The following is a 26,146-nucleotide window of genomic DNA, read 5'->3' on the forward strand; positions in this document are numbered from 1 at the left end:
TTTATTTATAATAATAACTCTATTGCACAAAAAAGAATATAACAAAAGAACACATAAATTAGGCAAAAGGCGACCTTATCACTAATAAAATAAATAAATAAATAAAAATTATTTATTTATCACACAGTAACAAATAATAAAAATAATCTCTAATAGTGATCTCTTCCAGGCAACCTAAACATAAATAATCTAAATATCCTGTGAGATGGGATATGCAATACAATAAATAATAAGTACTGTTCACTAAATAATAATAACTAATATAATAAATAAATAAAATAAAAAATAATAACTACTAATTAACTACCTAACCTACTTAATCTTCTAGTTTATTCATGCCACAGTAAATCTTAGAGAGTTTTTGAACTTTATTAGAAATCAAAGTTATGGTAAATCAACGTTAAACATTACAATATAAGAAATAATAGTGAGACAGTGGGTTTGAGAACAAAACAAAGAGAAGAGAACGTGCTGGATCAACTCAGCTAGTGCCAGTGGTGATGGATCACAGCATGCTGTACGAACTGGATCCAGTGTGTGGATCAACAGCCAGCACTCACAACAGCGCCGTCACAGCGCTTCGACTGTTGCGAAGCTACAATCATTTTGTGGTACCACCTGGTGAGTGTTAGACTTCAAAGAAATCTCCTTAAAATTACAGAAAATAAGTCATCATCATCATTTTCAACCCATATTCGGCTCAATGCTAAGCTCGAGTCTCCTCTCAGAATGAAAGGGGTTGGGCCAATCCACCACGCTGGCCCAATGCGGATTGGCAGATTTCACACACGTAGAGAATATAGAAAATTCTCGGGTATACAGGTTTCCTCACGATGTTTTCCTCACCGTTTGAGACACGTGATATTTAATTTTTAACCGACTTCCAAAAAGGAGGAGGTTCTACGTTCGGCTGTATGTATGTTTTTTTTTTTTTTTAAAATGCACACAATCGAAAAGTTGGAGGTGCATGCCCCGGACCGGATTAAAACCCACACCCTCCGGAATCGGAAGCAGAGGTCATATCCACTGCGCTATCACAGCACTTTTTGCTCACAAGATTGTGGACGAAATGGTTAATCCGAAGAGGTTAATAAGCATGAGTGACAGTGACAATGGATCATAGCTTAGAATGGTGTACAAACTGCATCCAGTGAGTGTTTCGAAAGCCAGCTCTCACAGCACCACCGTAACAGCGCTTCGTTTATTTATTCATTTCATCATCATCATCATCATCATCATCATCATCATCATCATCATCATCATCATCATCATCATCATCATCATCATCATCATCATCATCATCATCATCTCCGCCAATGGACGTCCACTGCAGGACATAGGCTTTTTGTTCCAAACATTACTGAGCCACCTGCTTCCAGCGAATCTCTGCGACTTGCTTGATGTCGTCAGTTCATCTGGTGGGGGGTCGACTAACACTGCGCTTACGAGTGCGCGGTCACCATTCCAGCACTTTGGGACCCCAACGTCTATCGGCTCTTCGAACTATGTGCCCCGCCCATTGCTACTTCAGCTTCGCAACTCGTTGAGCTATGTGTTATTCATTTAGCTACAACAATTCCCAAGTCGATACTACCTGCTGAAAGGAGTCAAACCTCCATAATTTTAGAAAAAAATACGTAATGTTATAAAGTACGGATACAGGGACCAACATTACTTTTGGATTTGGACTTTAGATATAAATTCAGACACGGTGTTTTTAACACGAGTGAGACCTGAGAGTGGTAGGTGACGAAAGAGATAGGATGGGTTTTCATCCCTAAGTTGTTGATGTCTCTTGGACTCCTATAAAATGCTTTGCGTCTTCTTATATCAATGCACGGCTAAGGTTTGTTGTACCCTTCCCAAATCTGTGTTTTCTGACTCTTATAACTTGGATATCTATCACATTAGTGCCGTGGTTATCTGGTTCAGCTACGAACAATGAATGAGCTCAGACCAACAAAAAATACGATATTGGGATTTTTCTTCTTTTCTTCTTCTTTAGAAAAATCTTAATCTCCAATCCTGGAGTTGGAAAGTTGGCGGTGTTGGTAGACTCCCGTGCCTCGGAGAGCACGTGAAGCCGTCGGTCCTGCGTCTGATCTCTCACCGGTCGAATCTGTCGTCCCATCGGACTATGAGAGTGGGGGAAAAGAGCTGTGATAGCCCAGTGGATATGATCTCTGTCTCAGATTTCCGAGGGCGTAGGTTCGAAATTGGTTCGGGACAAGCACCGCTAACTTTTCAGTTACATGCTTAAGTATTTAAATATCCCGTGTCTCAACGGTGAACATCGTGAGGAAACCCGCATTATTTGAGAATTTTAGTCTGCCAATCCGCATTGGTGGACTATTAGCCTAACCCCTCTCATTCTGAGAGGAGCCTCGTGCTCAACGATCGATTATGGATTGTTAGTGTGTAATAATTAAATACGAGTAAGGTCAAATGTACACAATATTAAAGATACTTTGATTGTAAAGTGATCGAATCCTCGGTAATTAAGCATACGCCATAGGTCAATACGAGGCAGGGGTGATGTCAAATGACGAACCCCATTCACTGACAGGGCTGACACCCTGCTAATGTTCTAAATTATTTGAAATATTTTGAACTGTTTTCATAATTTTATGAAATTAAATATCATGTGTATCAAACGGTGAAGGAAAAACTCGTGAGGAAACCAGAGAATTTTCTTAATTTTCTGCGTGTGTGAAGTCTGCCAATTGGGCCAGCGTGGTAGACTATTAGCCTAACCCCTCTCATCCTGAAAGGAGACTTGTTTTTAGCAGTGAGCTGAATAAGGGTTGTTAATATGATGAACATCGTTGCACTTGGTGCGACTCAGCATGTCTTCATGTAGATCCTTGTATCACATTGACTACTTTCGATTTACTTGTGATCCCCACTTATTAGTTTCCCCCTTCAATACTGGTTGCCAATAACTATGAACTTGGTCGCTAACTATGGACCTCATAGAGAAGTATTCGAGAAACTTCGCGATATATTTCGTCCGAAATTCCTCAGTGGCTGAAGACAAAAGTCTTCGAATAATGTGTGTTGCCAGTGATGACCTACGGTTTCGAGACTTGGTCGCTAACTATGGGCCTCTTAAGAAGGCTCAGAGTCACACAGCGGGCGATGGAACGAGCTATGTTAGAAGTATCTCTGCGTGATCGAATCAGAAACGACGAGATCCGCAGAAGAACCAAAGTCACCGACATAGCTCAATGAGAACGTGTCACGAAGTTGAAGTGGCAATTGGCGGGGCATATAGCTTGAAGAGACGATGGACGTTGGGGTCTAAAAGTGCTGGAATGGCGACCCCGCACTAAAATAGACCGAAGTCGATCGACTCACGACATCAAGCGATTCGCTGGATGCAGGCGGCTCAGTATCGTGATGTTTGAAAGTCCCTACAAAAGGCCTATGTCCTGCAGTGGACGTCCATCGGCTGATATGATGATGATGATGATAATGAAGAGTTCGAAAGCACAATTTTATTTTACGCTGTTAAATTCCAAGGCGGCTTGAAGTTCGCCGGGTTTGCTAGTTATGTATATTTCTTGGAAAAGTTATTTTAAGGTGTTTGTAGTCAACCCTGATCAGGTGGTCGGTTCGCACGGCCGCAGGTGTAATGTGTTCGCTGTTCAATGTATGCTTTAACCCTCCACTTTGTACCCAATTTGTGTTGTTCCCTGCCTTTTACTAACTGTGAAGATGTTTTACTTTATATTTACTGTTTTGATTTATATATTTCTTATAGGAGAGTAAACCGCTTTTTATTTATTTTGTATAAGCAAGCGCTTGCCTGAAGATGCCTTATCACTCTTTTGATTGATACCCATATTGTAGGTTTGGCCGGCTGGTTTGTTTGGCTGGTGGGAGGCTTTGGCCGTGGCTAGTTACCACCCTATCGGCAAAGACGTACCGCCAAGCGATTTAGCGTTCCGGTACGATGCCGTGTAGAAACCGAAAAGGGGTGCGGATTTTCATCCTCCTCCGAACAAGTTAGCCCGCTTCCATCTTAGACTGCATCATCTCTTAGCATCAGGTGAGATTGTAGTCAAGGGCTAACTTGTTAAGAATAAAAAAAAAAAAAAAAAGGTGGTGGGGAAAACTGAAGCTTGAAGAGCTTTCCACATCTTTGCAGTGCGTATAAGGAAAGAGGAACTAAACCGCTTAGTACGCTTCCGAGGAATATAGACGACGTAGCGGTGCAGATCTCTGCAATGCCTAGTAGTCCTGTGGTAGTCTATCGTGTGTTAGACTCTTCGCCACGAAAGCAGTCCCATGGTTAAAATAGAACTAAAATTGACAGTACCTTACAGATTATCAATATATATTCGCCTCACTGCTGAGCTAGTCTCCTCTCAGAATGAGAGAGGTTAAGCCAATAGTCCACCACGCTGGCCCAATGCGGATTGGCAGACTTCGCACACGCAGAGAATTAAGAAAATTCTTTGTTATGCAGGTTTCCTCACGATGTTTTTCCTTCACCGTTTGAAACACGTGATATTTAATTTCTTAAAATGCACACAACAGAAAAGTTGGAGGTGCATGCCCCGGACCGGATTCGAACCCACACCCTCCGGAATCGGAGGTAGAGGTCATATTCACTGGGTTATCACTGCTCTGCTGCTATGCTGGAGCATACAGCACTGATTTTCAGCTTATTTACCTACTTAACATAAAATACGGTTGAATGGTGGACAAATATTGACCCCGCTAATAGTCAAATATTGATGTATTGATGTTCTCCACCGTTTACTGTACCGTGCCCCGTAAGGGTCGCACACGACCCCGATCACTCGGCCGCGACTCGCACATTCATTATTTATGTGTCAATACACTCGAATGGAAAAGTGATTCCTTTTAAACGGCTTAATATTATACTCCCGACCAAATCGTATTTTTTTGAAGTGAAACTTCTTTAGGCGCATGAGGGTAAAATTTTTACAGATGTAACGTCACGCCGGTATGCAACGGAAGTGTCGAAAAGGAGAGAGAGCGATCGAGACCGATTGAGAGAGAGTAAGACAGGGCGAACGTAGCATGAAGCAACTAGCCGTGGAGTGAGAGTAGGGAGCAAGCAAGTGAGAAAGATTGAGAGAAAAAGTGAGACAGAGCGAGAGAGCTATAGTGAGAAAAATTTAACGAGAGAGAGAAATCGCGCAATGTAAATATTAAAGAAATAAATTGAAAAAAATAAATTTATGATTTACATTAATTTTCAACACTTTTTTTATATTTTAATGACAACTAATTCCTTACCTATCTTCCTTTTTCCCTTCCTCTGAGTCTCGGAAATCTAAACTTTTAGATTTGTATAAATATAAACAAGATTTATAAATTAGAAGAAGAAGTTTCACTTCTGACATGTGTATTTTGTAGGCACGCATTTTTTCTACAGAGCTTTTTCTTTCAATTTTAAATGTTAGTACGCAGTATATACTTATATTGTATGTTCTTTTTTTTAATTTTATTCTTTTCGAGTTAGCCCTTGACTACAATCTCACCTGATGGTAAGTGATTATGCAATCTAAGATGGAAGCGGGCTAACTTGTCAGGAGGAGGATGAAAACCCACACTCCTTTCGGTTTCTACACAACATCGTACCGGAACGCTAAATCACTTGGCGGTACGTGTTTGCCGGTAGGGTAGTAACTAGCCACGGCCGAAGTCTCCCACCAGCCAGACCTGGACCAATTAAGAAACCTCAATCGGCCCAGCCGGAGATCGAACCTAGGACCTCCGTCTTGTAAATCCACCGCGCATACCACTGCGCCACGGAGGCCGTCTAAATACCCGGTTCTTCTACCTACTACCCTATTTACCCTACCTACTCTATTCTAGATTTTAAAATGTTTTAATTATGTGTACTAACACAATATAGTGTTAGTGGTCCAAATAAACAAACACTAAACTACAAAAATACATTATAAATAAAAATTATGAACTTAAACACTTTCGTTCCCGAGTACACAAGTCGCTAGGGCGGAAACACCTGCCTATATTGACGTTACGCATAATTACCTGCCATTTTACAACTACCCTCACAGCTTTGGAAATTATTCAGTTTTCTACTCATCCTTGAATATATACGTATACTTACCAATATAATATAATAAATCTGAAGATTGTTTGTTCGCGCTTATATTCTTAATTTTTGACGAAGTCTTTGGAGCAGTTGGTCATCAAAATCTTCGTATTTCATTTGCATGTGTTAAATATGAGAGTCTTGGACCATAAGATGAAAGTAAATGTATAAGTAATGTCGATTTTAAAGAAAAATTAAAAAAAAAACATTATTTGTTGTTAAACTGTGAAAAAAATGTATGGTGGTAACCACAGAACAGACATGGCTAAAAGCTAACGCGTGGTGGTAATATAGTTGCTTAATTTATCACCCCACTTTAGTTTCAATTCATAAAATCATGTCATGTTATTACCTCTATCTATCTATTACTAGCGGACGCCCGCGAAAGTATATAAAAAAAATAAAAAAAGTAAAAAGTATCCTATGTCCTTCTCCTGACTCTAAACTACTTCCCTGCCAATTTTCAGCTAAATCGGTTCAGCCGCTCTTGAGATATAAGTGGAGTAACTAACACGACTTTCTTTTATATATATAGATAGATAAATATTACCTCTAGTCATAAATCAAACAATATATTTTTTTAAGAATTCATTTATTGACAGTTTTTCAACCACCGATTTTAGAATAACCCAATTAACACTCGATCAAGTCTCTTTCAACAGACAGACAGACACGTCAAACTTATAACACCCCTCCTTTTGCGTCGGTGAGCTCGAGTCTCTTCTCAGAATGAGAGAGATTAAGCCAATAGTCCACCACGCTGGCCCAATGCGGATTGGCAGACTTCACACACGCAGAGAATTAAGAAAATTCTCAGGTAGGTATGCAGGTTTTCTCACGATGTTTCTTCTTCACCGTTTGAGACACGTGATATTTAATTTCTTAAAATGCACACAACTGAAAAGTTAAAGGTTACACACCCTCCGGTATCCCTTTTGCGTCGGTGAGCTCGAGTCTCCTTTCAGAATAAGAGGGGTTAGTCCACCACGCTGGCCCAATGCGGATTGGCAGACTTCACACATGCAGAGAATTAAGAAAATTCTCTGTTATGCAGGTTTTCTCACGATGTTTTCATTGAAGGTGCATGCATTCGTACCCACACCCTCTGGAATCGGAGGCAGAGGTCATATCCACTGGGCTATCACGGCTCTTATACATCAGTCATGGATAAATAATTTAATATTGAACTTTTTGATGCAGATGCCCGTGGTATGGTCCCGCTGCTTGCGTCTCTACCGCCGCCATGTCTGCCGTCCTACTGCCAGCACTTACCACTTTGCTCACCGCGTAAGTATTCACTTATCCTGTTGAGTAAGTATTATTTATGCTCACCGCGTAAGTATCCACTTATCCTGACTTTTCTGTTGAGTAAGTATTTTTTTTTTTCGGATTCGGATAACTAGGAAGTTAGAAGACACACAATAGAAATTGGGACACAAAACACTAGGTAGGGCTACTTTCATCATTAACAACCCATATTCGACTCACTGTTGAGCACGAGTCTCCTCTCAGGATGAGATAGGTCAGGCCTTAGTCCACGTTGGCCCAATGCGGATTGGCAGACTTCACACAACTAGAGAATTAAGAAAATTCTCAGATATGCAGGTTTCCTCACGATGTTTTCCTTTACCGTTTGAGACGTGATATAATTAATTTCTTCAAATTCTGTATTATAGTATAATAGGATGAGTAGGTATCAGTGGCGTGCATAAGTTTGTTGATCAGGGTATGCACTAGTAAAACAATTTGAGCAAACTGGGCAAATGTGCATTGGATAAGCATTATCAGAACATTTGTTAGGATATGCAGTACTTTAATGCATGTATGAAATGCACGCCACTGGTAGGTATGTAGATACGTTAAAAATTTCAACTAAGGCCTTATATATGACCTATGTTTACTGTGCTAAGGCGTAAAACAAAATCTTGAATCATATTTTTTTTTACTCGTTTATGTAGAGTGAGGTATCGTTGGCTATGTATCTAACACTTTCGCTGCGGCACTGATTTTTCTGTACTTACCTCTGGTGCGGTACGAGGTCAATCGACCTCGTAACTCTTGAACACACTAGACATACGAGGTCAATTGACCTCGTACTGCAGCAAACGTGTTAAAAATGTAGTGGATCTGGAAACACTATTTCGTTTGTAGAGATCCGTTTGAAAAATGTTAAGGCTTAAAGTGCTACACTTTGTTAAGTGTCAAGTGACACGCACTTGGCCAGTTTTTATTTATCTTTTAATTTACTAAAATAAAATGAAAAATATTTACTTTAACAGACAGGCAGACGGAGACTATATGGATTCCGTTTTTGTATTCACACTTACGTAATCCTGAAAAAGGTTGATGTACTATTATACTAGCGGACGCCCGCAACTTCGTCCGCGTGGAATTCAGTTTTTCACAAATCCAGCGGGAACCATGAATTTCTATGTGTTAATCCAGAGTAAAATCTATTTCTATTCCAAAGGAGATAGTCCATTTCTGGTCCACTCTTGTATCCCGTATCATTAAAATTTAAAAATACAAGGATTTTATTAAAATATAAATAAGTGAATAAATCTTACTAAATAAAAAGAAATAAATATAATTAAAACCCAAGTTTTTGAGTTATATCAAGATGGCGCCCATAGAGCAACTATGACATGACAATTGACAGCAAATCCGCCATTATTACCCATAGTGTTGCATTTCTTGGGAGAGAATGAATATTATTTCGAAAGAGTTATAGTAAATTCGTAGATTTGTATAATCAAAAACAGTTAAAAAAAAACATTTTCCTTTATTTCTGCCAGGGTACAATCACTAATCCTGGGCTCCATACAATTTTGGACCATCTCCTTTCAGTTAAATCGCTTCACTAGCCGCAGCGTAAAAGAGGATCAAACACACTTACACACAAACATTCGCCTTTATAATATTAGTGATGTTCCTCAGTATCTACAAATGGTATCCCGAGCTTGACCCCCTGCGACGAGTCGCGCCGGAGGGGGGAGAAGAGGCCCATACCCTCGGAGATGAAGGACGAAAAGTACTTCGAGAGGCGAAGGAGGAACAACCAGGCCGCCAAGAAGTCCAGAGACGCGAGGCGCATGAGAGAAGACCAGGTATGACCACCAGGGTTTTTTGGAGTTTACTCCTTAAGAATCGATTTTTCATATATAGCCCCCCGGTATGAAAAATATGGGCAGTAAAATTCTATGAACGAATGACAGCGTTACATTTTTTGTGCGTAACCTATTCTGCGCACCTTTCACTTTTCAGGCGTAGGTATTGAGACAGTCGATCTGAAAGAGTAAACTCCATTCGTGCGTCGGAGCTGACACATACTTTTTTTTCATTATCTTATTACCTTGACTACAATCTCACCTGATGGTAAGTGATGATGTAATCTAAGATGAAAGCGGGCTAATTTGTTAGGAGGACGATGAAATCCACACCCCATTCGGTTTCTACACGACATCGTACCGGAACGCTAAATCGCTTAGCGGTACGTCTTTGTAACGAGCCACGGCCAAAGCCTCCCACCAGCCAAAAATATGGGAGAGTAAACCGCTTCGTAATGTAATGCGTTACGGCGCCACTCTAGCGTCTCTTTCTCTCACACATACATGTTTAAGCATCGATATAAATCGCTAGATGGGCTCCCCCATACTAAAGGACGCACAATTTTATGTCATTACCCAAAGACGTGCACGCACATCTCATCTTAGTACTTAACAAGCGCATGCTGTGAGTGGACGTGGATTTAAAAAAATATTTACTCCCTATTTTTTATTTTTATCCCTTAATCATGCCTTTGTGTTCATTTTGGAAGTGTAAAAACACAAGCCACAACATGAATGAAGAGATATGTGTTATGAGTGATGACGTACTCAATGTGCGAGACCAATGACAATTCCGCGACGCTTTGAGGCCCGTCTAACGATCTACGATCGATGGGTTTAAGTATCACTCCTAAATAAGTGATTTTTACTTACCTACGAGTATGTCGAGCGTCGCATCGATCTACTTAGGTTTATTTTTACACTCGTTTTTTTATTTTTTTACAGATAGCATGGCGCGCTTGCCTCTTAGAGCAAGAGAACGCATCTCTCCGCGCGCACGTCAACGCATTGCGTCAAGAGACTCTTGCGTTGCGTGCGTTACTGGCTGCGAGGGATGAGGCGCCCGCACCTACCTCTACAACTGTCGACTAGAATACAAAATCTGTTATAACGACATATGCGAAACTACTCATATTTAGCAAAGATTTTATACTACAGATATGTTACTTGCGTGTCGAAATTGAGGTGGCTAATTGTATTAATTTCATTTAGTCGCATAGTAAACAACGAAATTATTTAAACACTAGTTAACGTTGCGCGGTTTCACCCGCGTGGTTCCCGTTCCCGTAGGATAACGAGAATAATTTAGATAGCCTATAGCCTTCCTCGATAAATGGGATTGAAAGAATTTTTCAAATCGGACCAGTAGTTCCTGAGATTAGCGCGTTCAACCAAACAAACAAAGTATTCAGCTTTATAGTATCCAGTATAGATAATAATTAATAATACCTAAATGTTGTCTACAATATCGAGTTGTGTGTAAAAACTGTAAGTAGATATATATAAAAATATCTAATGTAAATTAACACAAAATTGTGCATGTGTGTGTCAGTGGTGTAGCTAAATTCGGATCACTTTTCGCGGTGATTTTGTAGGCACGTAACATATCTATAGTATAAAATCTTTGGGTACACCAATGATATTAAATACTGCGGGGAACGATACACACGATACTTAGTGCGGGGAAGCTGAATTAATTAAACCAATTACCTATAAATACCTAAATATTGTGATATTAAGAAGGTCCATGTGTGATTAATAAACTTTAAAGAAATACCCGTTTTTTTTCGTAACCTACTTACCTAGACTAGATACCTATTCGTTTATATCTATAAATATAATAAAGAAAAAGATTTGTATTTTTTTATGTAACGAAACGCAAAAACTATTGGACTGATTTGAAAAACTCTTTCTCCAATATCAAAGAGTAACATGGCTATATGTATTTTATCTCTATAATCTCACAGAAGGTTTTTTTTATCCTTACAAGTTAGCCCTTGACTACAATCTCACCTGATCTTAAGTAATGATGCAGTCTAAGATGGAAGCGGGCTAATTTGTTAGGAGGAGGATGAAAATCCACACTCCTTTCGGTTTCCACACGACATCGTACCGGAACGCTAAATCGCTTGCCGGTACGCCTTTGTCGGTAGGGACTAACCCAGCCGGGGATCGAACCCAGGACCTCCGTTTTGTTAATCCACCGCGAAAACCACTGCGCCACAGGCCGTCTAAAGTGGAATCTTCTCAGACTTTCATTCATTTATTAAAAAAATAATCTGAGAAGTGGGTGTGCCCGCCCGCACTTTCTCTTCGAGTTATTCCCGAAAAGACTCTGTCCCGCGCGGGACATTTAGGTTTGATTTAAAAATCGGGACGTCCCGCCAAAATTGGGATACCTGGCAACGCTTACTGGGACCGACGCAGTAGCGACCTGACCCAGAAGTCCAGGACAGTGTTGCCAGTTGGGTATTGTGAGAAGTTACCCGAACTATATATTAAAAAAAGTAACCTTTTTGTGTAAAAAGTAACCTTTTCACTTACTACTCTTGCTTTTTGCGTCCACAGCATGGCTAAACCACCATTTCAGCCTCTGGGGGCTAAAGTAATTTTGTTTTATTTTTTTAATATCTGTCCTTTACGCATACTACTAGTACCAAGTACTAAATTACTATAAACCGAAGGAGATTTTACTCGTAAATAGAATCATCTTAAGTAAGGCCCTGATTGTTTGCCTTTTCCTCATGGGATAAGAAAAATACAATTAAAGAGCAAGAATTTAAAAAACAATTGACGTTAATTTCTTAAATTCATACCTTCATACTTGATTTTTTTAAGAAATTCAACGTGACTGCAACTTACTTATTTCGCAACGTCTATTGTAACGTCTTCATTTATAGTGAGATTGACACAGAAACATCGATGAGTTCTTGAGTATTTCCGCATTTCTTGATTTAACGACCGTTCTGTTTTAGTTACTCGAAATTGTAAGTTAATTCTAAAAATTCCGAAATATCACGTAAAAGTAACCTTTTTATTAATGTAACCTAAAAGTTACCAATGCAGTCAAAAAATCACCTAAAAGGTTACAAAAGTAACCTTCTGGCAACACTGGTCCAGGACTCGTTTTCATCACAGACCACAAATGAAGCAGACCTCTGACTCAGAACAAAGCTTTGTGCTGGTTAGAAATTTTGTATGTGTGTATAAAAATGTCATTCATAAATTTCTCGGACCTCTCTTTTACACTTGGGAAAAAATTAAATGTGGGGGGAAAGTCCTATCTCTTTCTAATTCAACACATGCATATAAATCGTAGTAAAATTAGGGATGTGCAAAAATCGTAATTAGAGAAATTAGTGCTGAACACACACACTTGTTGAAGATTTTTTAATGTACCGATTTTAGAAATTTCCGGTTTTCTCTTACACTACTAGTGCACCTAAATTTATATTTACTTGTTAGATTTTAAGGAAAAGAAAAGCCTTTAATATATTTAAATCTATTTATTTTGTTATTGTCTGTTAATTGTGTAGTGACTCTACCACCGGTTCGGAAGGCAGAAGAGCCGGCAAGAAACTCAGTGGTTGCTCTTTAAAAAAAAACATTATTTACAATTGTAATTATCATTCACAATCCCCAAAATTACAAATATTGTGTACATACAAATTTTAGGCTGGTGGGAAATCAATTACATATTGTTTTTCTATAACATTATGAGGATTCAATAAACAAATAAATTTGAGACAGAACAGTGTAACAGAATCAACATAATATTCTTAGTTCTTTACTATTTTTTTTTTTTACTTGACCTTGTAAATTATTAATTATAAAACAATCATTTTAACTTAAGTATAACAGGCAACCTCTTTATAATGTGTCTCTGTAAATATTATTTATCATCACTAAAAACATATGAGGGTATATATTTCTAATGCCGGATCAGAGACCATTATAATAAAAATAAGTAAGTGTAAGTAAGGTTACCTAAAAACCTAATTAAAATTATGTAATTTATTGTCATACAAAACAAAGATTGTGAGTTTTGCAAAATTATAGTTTTAAAAACAATAAAAACACAAAGCACGTACAATACTGTGAAATCCCACATTGTTTCAGTATTAAACATTTTTTTTACAAATTTAGCAATTTTTTTACAATATACATTAGAATGTAATACAAAGGGCAAGATTTCTAATTAAAAGTACAACAAGGACAGGATATCACAGGAGGCACAGATTTGTTAGGACTTATACTTAATTATATGTATATTACTAGCAGACTTGACCATGGTTTTACCGGAATAGTAGTTTTGATTATAATGGGTGCTTGGCAGTATTTCCTATAACTCTGGGGTTACTCTTTAACGAAAATTAATACATAATAATAAATTTATATAATGACGTACATAATACATTAATACATATTTAAAATTATGACGTAGCCAAGTTTTACGTATTTTAATGTTTGAAGACATAAAAAGATTTTATTTATTAGTTAAAAAAAATATTAGTTATGCAGTTCGGTTCCTTTATGTGGACTCGTCGACACCTTGAAGTTATGGGAAATACTCCCGAGCACCCTGTATATGTTACAGATGTAGCTTTCTAGTAAAGAGTGTATTTCTAAAATCAGTAGTGTAAGTTTTTGAGTTAACTCTTAACAAACAAAAATCTATAATAATAGTCTATCAAAAAATAAATATAATAATAGAATACAAATACCTAATAACTTACTCTTACAAAAGTAATAGTTTGAAAGAATTCAAAATGGAAATTTGAAAGACTGATAAATAGCATGAAAAATAATCTTTAATTTAAATTCCAAGTTAAGAAAATATGAATACAAACATACGGTATGAAAAAATTACTGACTTTGGTGGTGTGTAGATCTATAGCTAGCACCTTAACTTACTTTATTTTTAAGCATATCTTCCATTTCCTTTCCTTTCTTTCTAGTATCTACATTGTGCATCTTCCTATTAAAATTAATACACCATTGTCTGACTTGCATTCTAATGACAAACAACCAAAAAGCGTTAAAAAAATCGAATTTATGCTTGTCACAAGATAAGAAAGAAGTATCGAGCCGATTTTTAAATACGTTAATTAAATCTGTGTAAATGTAAACGTTACAAATTTTTGGCTATATTTCTTCAATTAAATAAATACATTGTCATACAAGACTCAAAAGATTACGAGACGGATGATAAAAAATTCTGGTACTTGCATTATATTCTCTGGATTCAATTAAAGAGTGAAATGGTTCATTTACATCAGACAATAGTGCATTTTTACAACTTTGGCAGTCTGCACTATCTAGTTTTGAAAATAAATATCTGCAAATTGCACCTGCAAAAACACAGCTTGAGTTTGAAAAACGTTTTCGGAAGGAATACAAGTATCTATGAAATCTAAATTTTGATGTTGAGATGTGTAATCAATACATTGAATATCTATTTTTGGTCTATTAATTAAACTCCTGAGAGAACCAAGCATTTTATCTTTATCGCGAGAACAATTTGCATATATAGAACTATCAGATGTCATATCATTAATTAACAATGTCTTAAATGTCAATGTCTGGGTGTGTATTAGAGCCACCATGACCTCTGATTTGTGAAAAAAAATCCAGGGGATCCTGGTTTAATTGCTGAAGACTCAAGAAGTTAACGCCTGAAATGTTTTTATAATCTTTACGGTTTTTATATCGTGACAAAAGTTACGTAATGAAATTGGCCTCATTTTTCTTGAGTCTGTAGCATCAAATTTCATTGATTGTAGTTTTTTCACTGCTTCATTCCAAAACTGAAAGTGATCTGATTCTAAAGATAAAGCATTACGTAAACTGGTACTTTTATGACCACCACCATTAAGGCTATCAAACAAATTGTTCATGAATAATATTATTTCAGCAGTGAAAAAGCCATTATCAATGTTAATAGGTGGGACACTATAATTATGGTCCATTCTAAATCGTTCGCATGTCTTCAAATGCATCGATAGAGAGATGTAGACTGTGTTGCTGAATACTTCTGCATGGTTGACCTGTAATGTAAAATGAAATTTGGTTAAAAATTGAACATTAAACACTGTACAATAGTATGAATAACATCATAGTTATTGTCTCGTTGGTCCAGTGCTTAGCCCGTGCGGATCACGAGGTACTAGGTTCAAGTTCTGCCTCATTGCCAAACCAAAATCTTGGAATTACCTAAATGGCCAACATTAATAAAATCATTTTAACAAAACGACTTCAAAATAACAAAAAAAAACTTAAAAGCGAAAAATAACATAGTATGTGCTACCTTCAGATTACTTTGAAGGCGGTGGCAAGTGAGTGACATAATAATCAAAGCCGTTTCTTTTAAATCCTAAAACTTGATTGATATGATTTAATAGGCTAAGTTACTGAATTACTGTGTTGGTACTGCCTTCAAAATGATAACGTAAATGCTAATTTATATGGAATTGAAACAGTGCAGTAGTACCTATAGATGGCTGTTTCAATTCCTCATAAATTCGCATTTACGCTAACGCGACCGTCACAGTATCAAACTGCCACTAGTCCCTCTGAAGGTAGCACATACGATGTTATTTTTCCCTTTTTATTTTTAGTCGGTTAAAGTTTTTTGTTACAAAGATTTTATTTTAGTCTTTAGTGTGTCTATCGAAGTGAACGAAAGCGCCACAGTACGGGAAAATTCGTTATTTTCATTTCAACACAAAATTACTGAACCGATTGTCATAAAAAATTAATGGAACCAATCTGGAACAATAATCTTTTAACAAAAAAAGAATTTTTAAAATTCGTTAAGAAAAAACAAGTGTCGAATTGAGAACCTCCTCCTTTTTTTTAAGTTGCTTAAAAAGCCGTTAATTTGCTTTTTTTGTTCTAATAATACTTTTATATTGAATCTTCGGTAAAATAATACATAAGGTTATACATTTTTAAATATATATTCATCACGCGAAGACGCGTGATTCGTGTTTTTAACGTATTGTCACATTACTATTAGTAAAAAATAAACTTTAATAAAGTATTTTTCACTACTCTTGCTCAAAAACACTGTCATATCACTCCACTCCACAGCGGGGCTAAACAAGCATATTAGCCTCTAGGGGCTAAAGTAATTTTGTTTTTTTAATTCTTGTCTGTTACGAGTACTAGCTAAGTACTAGCCTACTATAAAACGGAGGAGGTTTTATTCGAAAATAGAATCATTATAGGTAAGGCCCCGATTGTTTTGAAAAATAAAAAAAACTTTAAATTGGAATAAAATGCACCGTTCTTGTCTGTGGAATGCGTTTATTTTTTTATTTCATTTTTATTGAGTTGCGAATATAGCGAGATTTGAAGACATGGGACATCCTTTACGGTGTAATACCTTTGCCTTTTTCTCATGTGAAAAAAATATGTGTAGGTATCAAGGAGGGATAGTACATTAAGGCAAAAATAGGAATAGCGCAATAGATTATTTTCCTTTACATCCAATGCAGTATATCACATAAACGCTAAATACAATAGTTTGATTGTGAATTATATAACCATCTGATTAGATTGCAATAATGTACCAATGTAACCAAAATATGAAAAAGTATAGAAGACAATATTATTATAATAATACGGTGGTGTTCTTTATGAAGTTTTGAACTAAAGAACTAACTAAACTAAACTGCATTCAAAGTTCAATTTCGTACATTTTGTGGCTTGATACATAACAGCTTAACACCGTCCAAATAAAATGACGTACTTCAACATGTTTTCTGGTGAACTGACAATTTTAGTAGGTGTAGAAACACGAATATCAAGTTTGACACGCGACGTCGCGTTACCGGCCTCAGCGACGCGACGTCGTGTGATGTGGCACTGAACTTGTTAAGAGAAATTTTAGTAGCAGGAGACACTTGGTGGTGTCAGACTCAGACCTGCGTGTCCCAGAGAGAAATCCTGGTCATTACCTAATGGTGATGTTATTATATCTAATATAAATATTGTTATAAAATAAATAAATAAAAATAAAAAGAGATGACATGATTAGACAACTTAAATTTCTAACAAAAGGTAGCTACTGTAAATCGTTGAAGAGTTCCGTTAAGTGTCTTTCGTATTCCTAACCAGACCCCTAATGACAGTCACAACCCATCTAGGTGAAAACTCCTCATCAATACAAATTAATCAAACCCAAACACAAAGTAGCTACTTAAAACTGTTGAGGAATTCCATTAACTGTCCTTAATCTTCATCATCATACAACAACATACTTACACACTTACACACAAAATCTTCGTGAAGTGTGATGGTGTGATATAAAACATATGAAAATATACATAGAAGTGGCGAAAGGGTTGAAAGTGTGTTTCGATTTTCACACGGACGAAGTTGCGGGTGTCCGCTAGTAATAATTATAATTAACTTGCTCTTAAATTAATGAAAATAAATTTGATTAATTACCATAGAACAATCAGATATGGTAAATATATTTTATATAACATTTTATAAAGAAACCATACATAATTTAAAATAAATATAACCGTTTTCCCCCCAAAGGGCAGAAAACGATTATTTAGGTTTCAGCCGAAGCTTGATCCACTTACGAGATTACCCTCCAAATTTTGCCCGTTTGCAGTGTTCCTACCCTACATTTCATTGGGTAAATGAGGTTTTGACATAACATCACGCCGTCACCCGCCGGCATGTCGCTTGACAGTTGTCAATGTCAATCAGTACTCTCGTAAGCCGGCAAGGCATGAAATTTTAGTGGATCAAGCTTCGGCTGAAACCTAAATAATCGTTTTCTGCCCTTTGGGGGGAAAACGGTTATATTTAGGTGTTCGAGCCTTCAGCTTGATCCACTTACGAGATGTGTTTATATTCTGCCGGCGATGGCAAGGCGTACTGTGATGACCATTTTTTATGATAGTAAAAGAAATGATAATCATTATACATGTAAATTAATGATCAACGACGTTTAAATTATCAGTATATTATCAGTGATTATCATAGAGACAAAATATTTTTCTCATCTCTGAAGTAATTAACTAGATATCAAATTTAATTGATATTAAAATTATTGTCATTTAATTAATCACAGTTATTAATGTAGATTACACCCAAAAGTAACACACATATTTTTATTAATTGATATTTTATTTAATGGTAAAAACAAAACCTATACAACCCATATATTCATTTAAATTGGTGTAAATATGCTGCACTTAATGCTGTAAAGTAGTAAAGTAAACCTCAAAACATCTGAGGAACTTCTTCAAGACAGCGTAGATATATTGACTACCCACTTTAAATTTCTATTGTATTTTATTAAATCTGTATTTACAGATGCTTTTAAAATATCTGAGAAAGCTGAAAACGTGCTAATTTCAATAAGCTTCGCAGTTATACCGAAATGACTGCGAGCAGCTACTTTAATCTTTGTCTTCTGCTAGACATAATAAACAAACCAGATTCATTGACATGTCCAATAATTTCTTTACCCAAATATAACAAATTTGTAATATCAGTTTGTACTAATAGATATAGCCCTCTGACTACATAAAGTTAACCAAACCAATGTTTGATCTGTATTTTGTCAGAACCGTACTGTGTATAGTCAAAACATGAACTCTCCACTCAAGATAAAAACAAGGAGTGACATGCTACTTAAAATAAGCTATCAGTTGAGTATATAAATAGACTCATAGGTGACCAACCATGTTAGAGGTATTGGTTTTAAAATTGGTTTCAATGCTAGTCTAACTTTAGGTTGATCAAGTACCTAGGTAATTATCTACTCGATAATTTTTGGGTTTATAAACCTATTTGACTAAGGATTTCTAAAGATCTGAGTACGAGTTCTGATTTATTTATTAAGTATTTGCAAAAATGAAGTCCTACCGAAGTAGGATCTAACTGTTAACCCATTCCAACATATCCAGGCTTGATTACACGTATTAATTGTGAATTTACGCCAAGCTGTTTCTAAAATATTCTGTCCTCTGTTGCCAAGGACCTTAGTAGTACAGCAAGCACATACAATATGTTACTGAATGTGACCTGTTGGTACTCGCGAAAGAAATGTTAGATTGTTAATTGTAAATGGTTGGCTCTTGGTTCTCTGGTACAATGGAGACCTGGAGAAGAGGAATATCATAAACTTTCTCTCCTATCTGGAGCTACCAGAAGATAGGTTCTCAAGCAGTGATTAAGATGTCTCGAATTATAGGTACTAGCGTTGAAGATGGAAATAAGCTAGGGCCACCACAGCCTTTAGTTTAAGTCTTTGCTGAAGACGTCGACGAATGGGCAATACTAGAAAAGTAATCATATTTTAGATTGGTTAGATCACTGCCCTTGTACTGGTAAACAAGTCTACTTCTGGTTTTTCCATCACCTTGAATGTTGTCTGAAGAGCTTCGTAACTTTAGAATTTAATCTTGCAATTCTAATAATCGGTATAGACCCGTCTATAATCCCAGAAAAGTACCTGGCTTAGGTATATTTGAAGCTGGTTAGCTAAATCTAGAATTTACTGCTTAATGCAAAGAGGTATAGATTTATAGATTTGTTATCTTCTTAAAATATTGCATACTGCATACAGTTTTTTCTATCTAAGGTCCTTTCTTTCTCATAGAAAATCCAATACAATGAATAATATCTCTTTAAGCTTGTATCAAACATGTTGCCGTTCATTTTAGAAACTGTTTATGAATATTAAGTTTCTTATAGTTCTCTACTGAATCCTACTGCATCTGATGTTATAAAATTTCAAGTAGATGGTCTTCTCTAATACGTATGCAGATATATTGTATAATGTATACTGAATGAGGCGAGGAGCATGCATAATTTATAAATATTATACACTGCTGTTGCAAGCCACCATGCCCACCAGCGAAATTTCTTTATGAGTAAGTAGCATTTCTTGACTGTTCTTTTGTACTGTCTTTGGCGACATACAGGCGATTTTCCTATTTGTGTTGACATGAGATTGAATTTTCGATAGTTTATATAGATACCACCCAATATTGGGTAGCTGTATCTACCACCTATATGATGAATAGAGGCAGTATGCTTGAATCGTTGTTAAAAAGAATATCATCTATAAGTAAAGTAACTAAGTATAAGTAGGATGAAATCTGAATTACTTAGCTAAATATATATCCATTAACAAATCTATACAGAGTTATCATTCTACAAAGTAGACATTTTTCAAAAGTTTAAGAACAGAAACCGTCTATGAGGCAGGGAAAGATGTGGCTTGTGATACCTTTGCCTGTACGTTCAAGATATATAAAGCGACGGAATGATTGTATCGGCAAATCAAATAAGCTTTTGTGGGCAAGAGTAATTAATTAATACGGCCATATTTTCCCCTTGAAGGAGAAGGAAATATTTATTCGTTCCTAACTCTCTTAATTTCCCCACAATATATGTATTATATGAAAAAATTTCCATAGATTAATTTTAAATCTATCATATATGACAGATTGACAAACTTAGAGAAGAAATGCAAACAAAGTGTAATTTTAGATCCAGGCACACTTAATTAAGTGCATGAATATTTTGAGCACTAAGATCTTTTCTGACTTCAAATATAATTTATTTATTTTTCCTTCTCATATTTAGTTCGTGGACATTTTCTCGAGCCATAGCTTCTATGGAGTGACCTGTTTTAATTGGGTCTGGTACCGGGAATCGAACCCGAGCCTTTATGTGTGAGCCAAGTATCTAGCCAATAATGACTAACCCATACCGGAAAATATTTATTTATTACATCTTGCATTTTAATATGATAAAGCCAGTTGACTTTCGGTGGCTAAATGGGTGTTGTACAGTGAAATACATTGCAAAAGATTATGGAATCTCTTATTTGAGGCTTTATAAATAGGTCTCAGGCATTGTATGATTGCCACCCTTTTTGTATCTAAAGTGCAGTCATGTATCACGAGTATCTGAAGTGCAACATTTACTGTCACTGTCACTGCATTATGAAGTGATTGTCTGTGAACGCGGGGTCATCTTTGCTAATGCACTATTTAGTATTATCTTCAGTCAAGTGAAGACTGGACTGTTGTTGTATATTCGAATATTCGCCAAGCTTCTGAGAATGATATCCTTGCTTGGCTAGGAATTTTTACTGCATGTCCCATTTTGCTTTAAGATAAAGTATTTATCAAAATAAAAAGATTAGTTTCCTGGTCTTGCTTGTCTTGCTAAGATAATCTTCTAACTGAACGGGAGCAATCCAACAACATTCAGTATTTATATACTCTAATACCATTGTATGATGCTTGGTTCTAAGATTTTATTACGTTGCTCCAATAAACTTTCTGTGCAAAGTAAATTTTTCTTTCGATACAGTCAAGACGAGGCAACTTCGTCCATCCAAGGCCATCAACTGGATCTCTTAATATATACAAAGCCTCTCAAAATAGAGGAAGGGCAGTAAGGACAAAGAACATCCGTTTTAAAGAACCTATTATCGTATGCATCGATCAGAAAGATTTGTTTCATTGTTGAAAGTAGGAAATAAATCAGGACTCACAGCAGTAGTTAAATAATTATGTTAGCTTCAAATGATAAGTATGCTTCTGCGTTCTCTAAGCCCATGTGAGCTTTAGACACTATAAACATGCGGTAGATGGAGAGTAGGTATAGTGAAACGCAGTAAACGCGTAATTTTCATATTCCACTGAAATCTTTTCTTCGAACACATCCAGGTTTGATGTGTTACCAAGGAGCTTCAATATTGTTATAAATTCATCAAGCATTTATAACTTTATTAAAGACTCCCAATCAACTTGAGTTATGTATTCCATGATCTATAAAGATCGTCATTAAGCTGATTACTGACGTTCAGGGACCCTGGTAATTGAAGAGTACCCAAATACGCGCCTTAGACTTCAGGCGCGCAGCCGACAAGGCAGCTGTCAGAGGTCACTTAAAGGTCAAGCAAATAGCAAATAGCTGACAAATAGGCATCGTAAACGCCGGCCGTCTCAGCCAAAGCATCGACGGTCAACTCAGATGACGTCTCAGTTAGCGAATCAGCCGTGCAGCCTATATTCCAGGCGACGCGTTGGTCAACATCCCAGACGACGCGTCAGCCGATATTTTAGACAACGTCTCAATCAGCGAATCAGCCGACATCTCAAACGACACGTCAGCCGACATCTCAGATGAAGTCCCATTAAACGACACCTCAGCCTCAGTCTGTGCGACCGACGTCTGCACAGCCGACGTCTCAGCCGACGTCTGTACAGCCGACGTCACAGTCGACGTCTGAGCAGCCGACGTCTCAGCCGACGTCTGATCAGCCGACGTCTGAGCAGCCGACGTCTCAGCCGACATCTCGGCTGACGTCTCAGCCGACGTCTGAGCAGCCGACGTCTCAGCTGACGTCTGCGCAGCCGACATCTCGGCCGACGTCTCAGCCGACGTCTGAGCAGCTGACGTCTGCGCAGCCGACATCTCGGCCGACGTCTCAGCCGTAGTCTGAGCAGCCGACGTCTCAGCCGACGTCTCAAACGACGTCCCAGGTGGGACGTCATCTGCTCATCATTCAGTAGGACTATACAGCGAGTCTGCCGTCCAAAGAGCGGGCATTCGCTAAGATGAAATAGAGAAAAACTCTCATTCAGTATAGATCTACATAGCAAGTCTGCCGTCCGAAGAGCGGGCATTCGCTAAGATGAAAAAGCTTGTCGGGAGTCACGTGGACACTCGACAGCGAACAATACACATCGGTCGTACAAGATGGCTACGATTTTTTCGTTACTGTCTTCATTTGGTAACTAGGTCTATCCAGCGAGTCTACCGTCCGGAGAGCGGGTATTCGCTTAGAATTGAGAATAATCTCTCATCTAACTAGACCGTTGACAAAAATATTCTCCAACAAATTTCACTGTGCACTATCACTATTTATTAATATTAACATTTAACACTGCTCACTTAACAAAATTTGAAGACGTACTGATTGACATTGACAACTGTCAAGCGACATGCCGGCGGATGACGGCGTGATGTTATGTCAAAACCTCATTTACCCAATGAAATGTAGGGTAGGAACACTGCAAACGGGCAAAATTTGGAGGGTAATCTCGTAAGTGGATCAAGCTGAACCTACTAACAGTAAACCTCCGAAACCCCTGCATATTAAATTTCATTTAAATTGTTGGAACTTTTTCAGAGATTCAGCTTGTATATACACAAGGAATGCTTGTTTAAAGGTATTAAAAAGGGATTAAAACAACTTGCCTTCATCTTGTCATAAGAAGTTGGTCTAATGTGTTTATCCGTCAGGGTTGTGGTTCTTGCACGTCCGGCTTCACCATCTGTAGCATAGAGCTCCTCAATGATGGACCACTGTGCACGTTGATTACCAATAAGTAGGTCTTTTTTCTGAAAATTGTTTCGATAACATTTTAATAAATGTGGTACTTTCTTTTTCTTACTTTTCTTCCTGGGCCTTATCCGCACTTGGCCACTAAGGTTTGGCCGTTGTACGTACGGTGGTACATCATACATGTGATATATTTTATTATTATTATATATATAATAAAAGACATTATCAGGATCATTACTATTATTACGGTTAATAAGTAAATCTCAGATATTAATGAATTTATTGCTGCAACATTAGCAGACCCTTGATCTGAGACAGTACATCTCACTCCATATCCTGATTTAAATATGGCATCAAGAAGTTCTTTAAGAATATTTTTTAAATTTAAAGTTTTAATTCCATCTCGGACAAAATAAAAAGCTAAAGGTAGTTTCCAAGAAGAAAATATCCCACACAGCATAAAAACTAAAACTTAATCAGCAACATTATTTGTTCTGACACCACCTCCTATATCCTCAAAACCTTGAATAACACCTGTATGAAAGTATAACATTTTGGACTAATTTTAGATAAGGAAAGTGCAAAAATTTTTTCATCATTGGTAGATATATCTAGCACCTCTGAATTTAACACCAGATAATCTTAATTGTGAGTCTACTAATACCTTTTCAAAATGACTTAACAGGGGATACTTTGATTTGCTTGACGTGAATTTTTCTTACGAAGAGTTTCAAACTTATCTTCCGGAACTCTATGAACAAAATCTAGCTTTCTACATGACTTGAGTCTGTTATATGACCTAACGTGCACTGGTATGTTTTCTAAAGCAGACTCACAATTAGCAGGTATGGAATCAGCTTGACTCGCAGTTGAAGTCTGTAAAGTAGACTCAACATCAGTTTGTAAATTGGAATTTTCAATAACATTGACCGGAGACAATATTGAAAACTGTTCTTTATCACTGTCAGACTGACTCTCTGAAATTTAATGGGTTTGAAGATGTCTGTCTGTATGTAATGTAAAAGTAGATGGAATATGGTCAACTATTGTACAGGAATTCATTACAATGAATGGAAAAAAATCTAGAAATTTTGAAATTACAGATGGTGGTGAAATAGTATTTGGATCACATTGAAGGGGTTGATTAGGAGTAGATAGTGTAATTTCTAAATTTAAAGTAGGAATAGCATCCTTTGTCAATCTATGATAATTACATACCTGGGTAGAAAGTGGTTTTCACAAATTTTAACGTTTTCTAACTGCCTACGAGTATATTTCCGTAATATTGGACAATTGATGAACCATGCCTCCCATCTAGTGTTATCACTATCAGTAAAAGGTACAGCACGTAATTTGATCGCGTTTTACACTTGGGAATAACACATTTAAAACAAAATTACTTTTATCAATAACCAAGCACGAATCGAACTACATTGTATATCTTTTTATTAATCAAAATTTATTTAAATAGTGAAGATAATTAATTAACAAGAAAGATTTATCCTTATTATTAGTAATTCCAGCGGCGCTCATGCGAATTTCAATGATTTCAATTATTGAAAAGTCAAAACCAATCTTTCGCAGTAAAATTACAATGGCGGCGCAGGCACGAGGCAACAAATTCAAAACAATCTTACACACGTGGTATAAACACATTTCTCTTTCATTCATAAAAGCTATTTTTCTTTGTGTAAATTTGACCAATCACATCAGTTTTTCGATACTTAGAATTGTAACAGTGTGCAAGTTTATTTAAGTGTACAGGTGAAAGAGATAGGCATGGCCACCACCTACTACAGCCCATAACAAGGAGAAGGATGGAGATATCTCTCTCTTTTGTTAGTAAAGGATGGAGGATTCTCATTTTTTATTCTACGGTTGGGAGGGCCTGGTTTTCATGAACACATATACTAGATAAGATAATATATGATCTATGTATTACTCTATGGATAAGATCGTAATGATTTATGCGTAAAAAATACAGCGCCATCTGTTATCGTCTATTAAAGTTATCATGCTTGTAATATTATATTTTGAAATAAAAATACACAAGGTAAGTTTACGCCTACGCCACTATTAAATTGTTTAAATAGTGGGTACTGGGTACTAAAAATAACAAATTTATTTGCGAAAGATTGTGTAATTTACATTCTGAGATATTTTATTAAACTTATTTGTTCAACACTAGATGTCGTTATCTCAGTTGTACCACAGAAAACATATTAAGATTGTACTTAAAGAAGTCGTGCTGTAAACTGATTTTATACTAATTTTACACTACGTAATTATTAATCATATATATTTCTTTTCCTTTTTCTTTCATTAAAAAGATTACATTATTAATCGTATATGATTTATTACAATTTTAAACTTTTAAACATCCATTCAGTTTATAAACAGACTAACTATAAGCGATTGGCTAAATGTTTAGCAAAATGATAGCAATAACCAATCACATAACAGTTATTAATATTTGTGGCATAAGCATCCAATAAAAACAAAGTGTCACATGTTCGAACGCAGAACATTCGCGTACATTCTTATATTTTTTTCATATGGCAACCATTTCAAAATGATATGTTTCAAAAAAAAAAAGAGAAA

General features: G+C 36.7%; 1 protein-coding gene across 1 annotated transcript; it reads left to right on the forward strand.

Annotated features, from left to right (window-relative positions):
* The first annotated feature begins 500 nt into the window (after positions 1-500).
* On the forward strand, positions 501-10,582 carry LOC112053458 (transcription factor ces-2-like). Its single transcript, XM_052889871.1, has 4 exons — positions 501-621; positions 7,298-7,384; positions 9,035-9,204; positions 10,150-10,582. Exons 1-4 carry the CDS (start codon positions 501-503, stop codon positions 10,294-10,296), a joined length of 525 nt encoding a protein of 174 aa, XP_052745831.1. The 3' UTR covers positions 10,297-10,582.
* The last annotated feature ends 15,564 nt before the right edge of the window (positions 10,583-26,146 follow it).

The sequence above is a fragment of the Bicyclus anynana genome, chromosome 26, assembly GCF_947172395.1.
Source record: "Bicyclus anynana chromosome 26, ilBicAnyn1.1, whole genome shotgun sequence".
Taxonomy (NCBI): Eukaryota; Metazoa; Arthropoda; class Insecta; order Lepidoptera; family Nymphalidae; genus Bicyclus; species Bicyclus anynana.

Bases quoted from the DNA above. Each gene is read 5' to 3' on its own strand.
- LOC112053458 (XM_052889871.1), top strand. From the start codon at position 501: ATGGATCACAGCATGCTGTACGAACTGGATCCAGTGTGTGGATCAACA. The intron at 622-7,297 runs GTGAGTGTTAGA...TTTTTGATGCAG, and splicing joins TCATTTTGTGGTACCACCTG to ATGCCCGTGGTATGGTCCCG. The intron at 9,205-10,149 runs GTATGACCACCA...ATTTTTTTACAG, and splicing joins GGCGCATGAGAGAAGACCAG to ATAGCATGGCGCGCTTGCCT.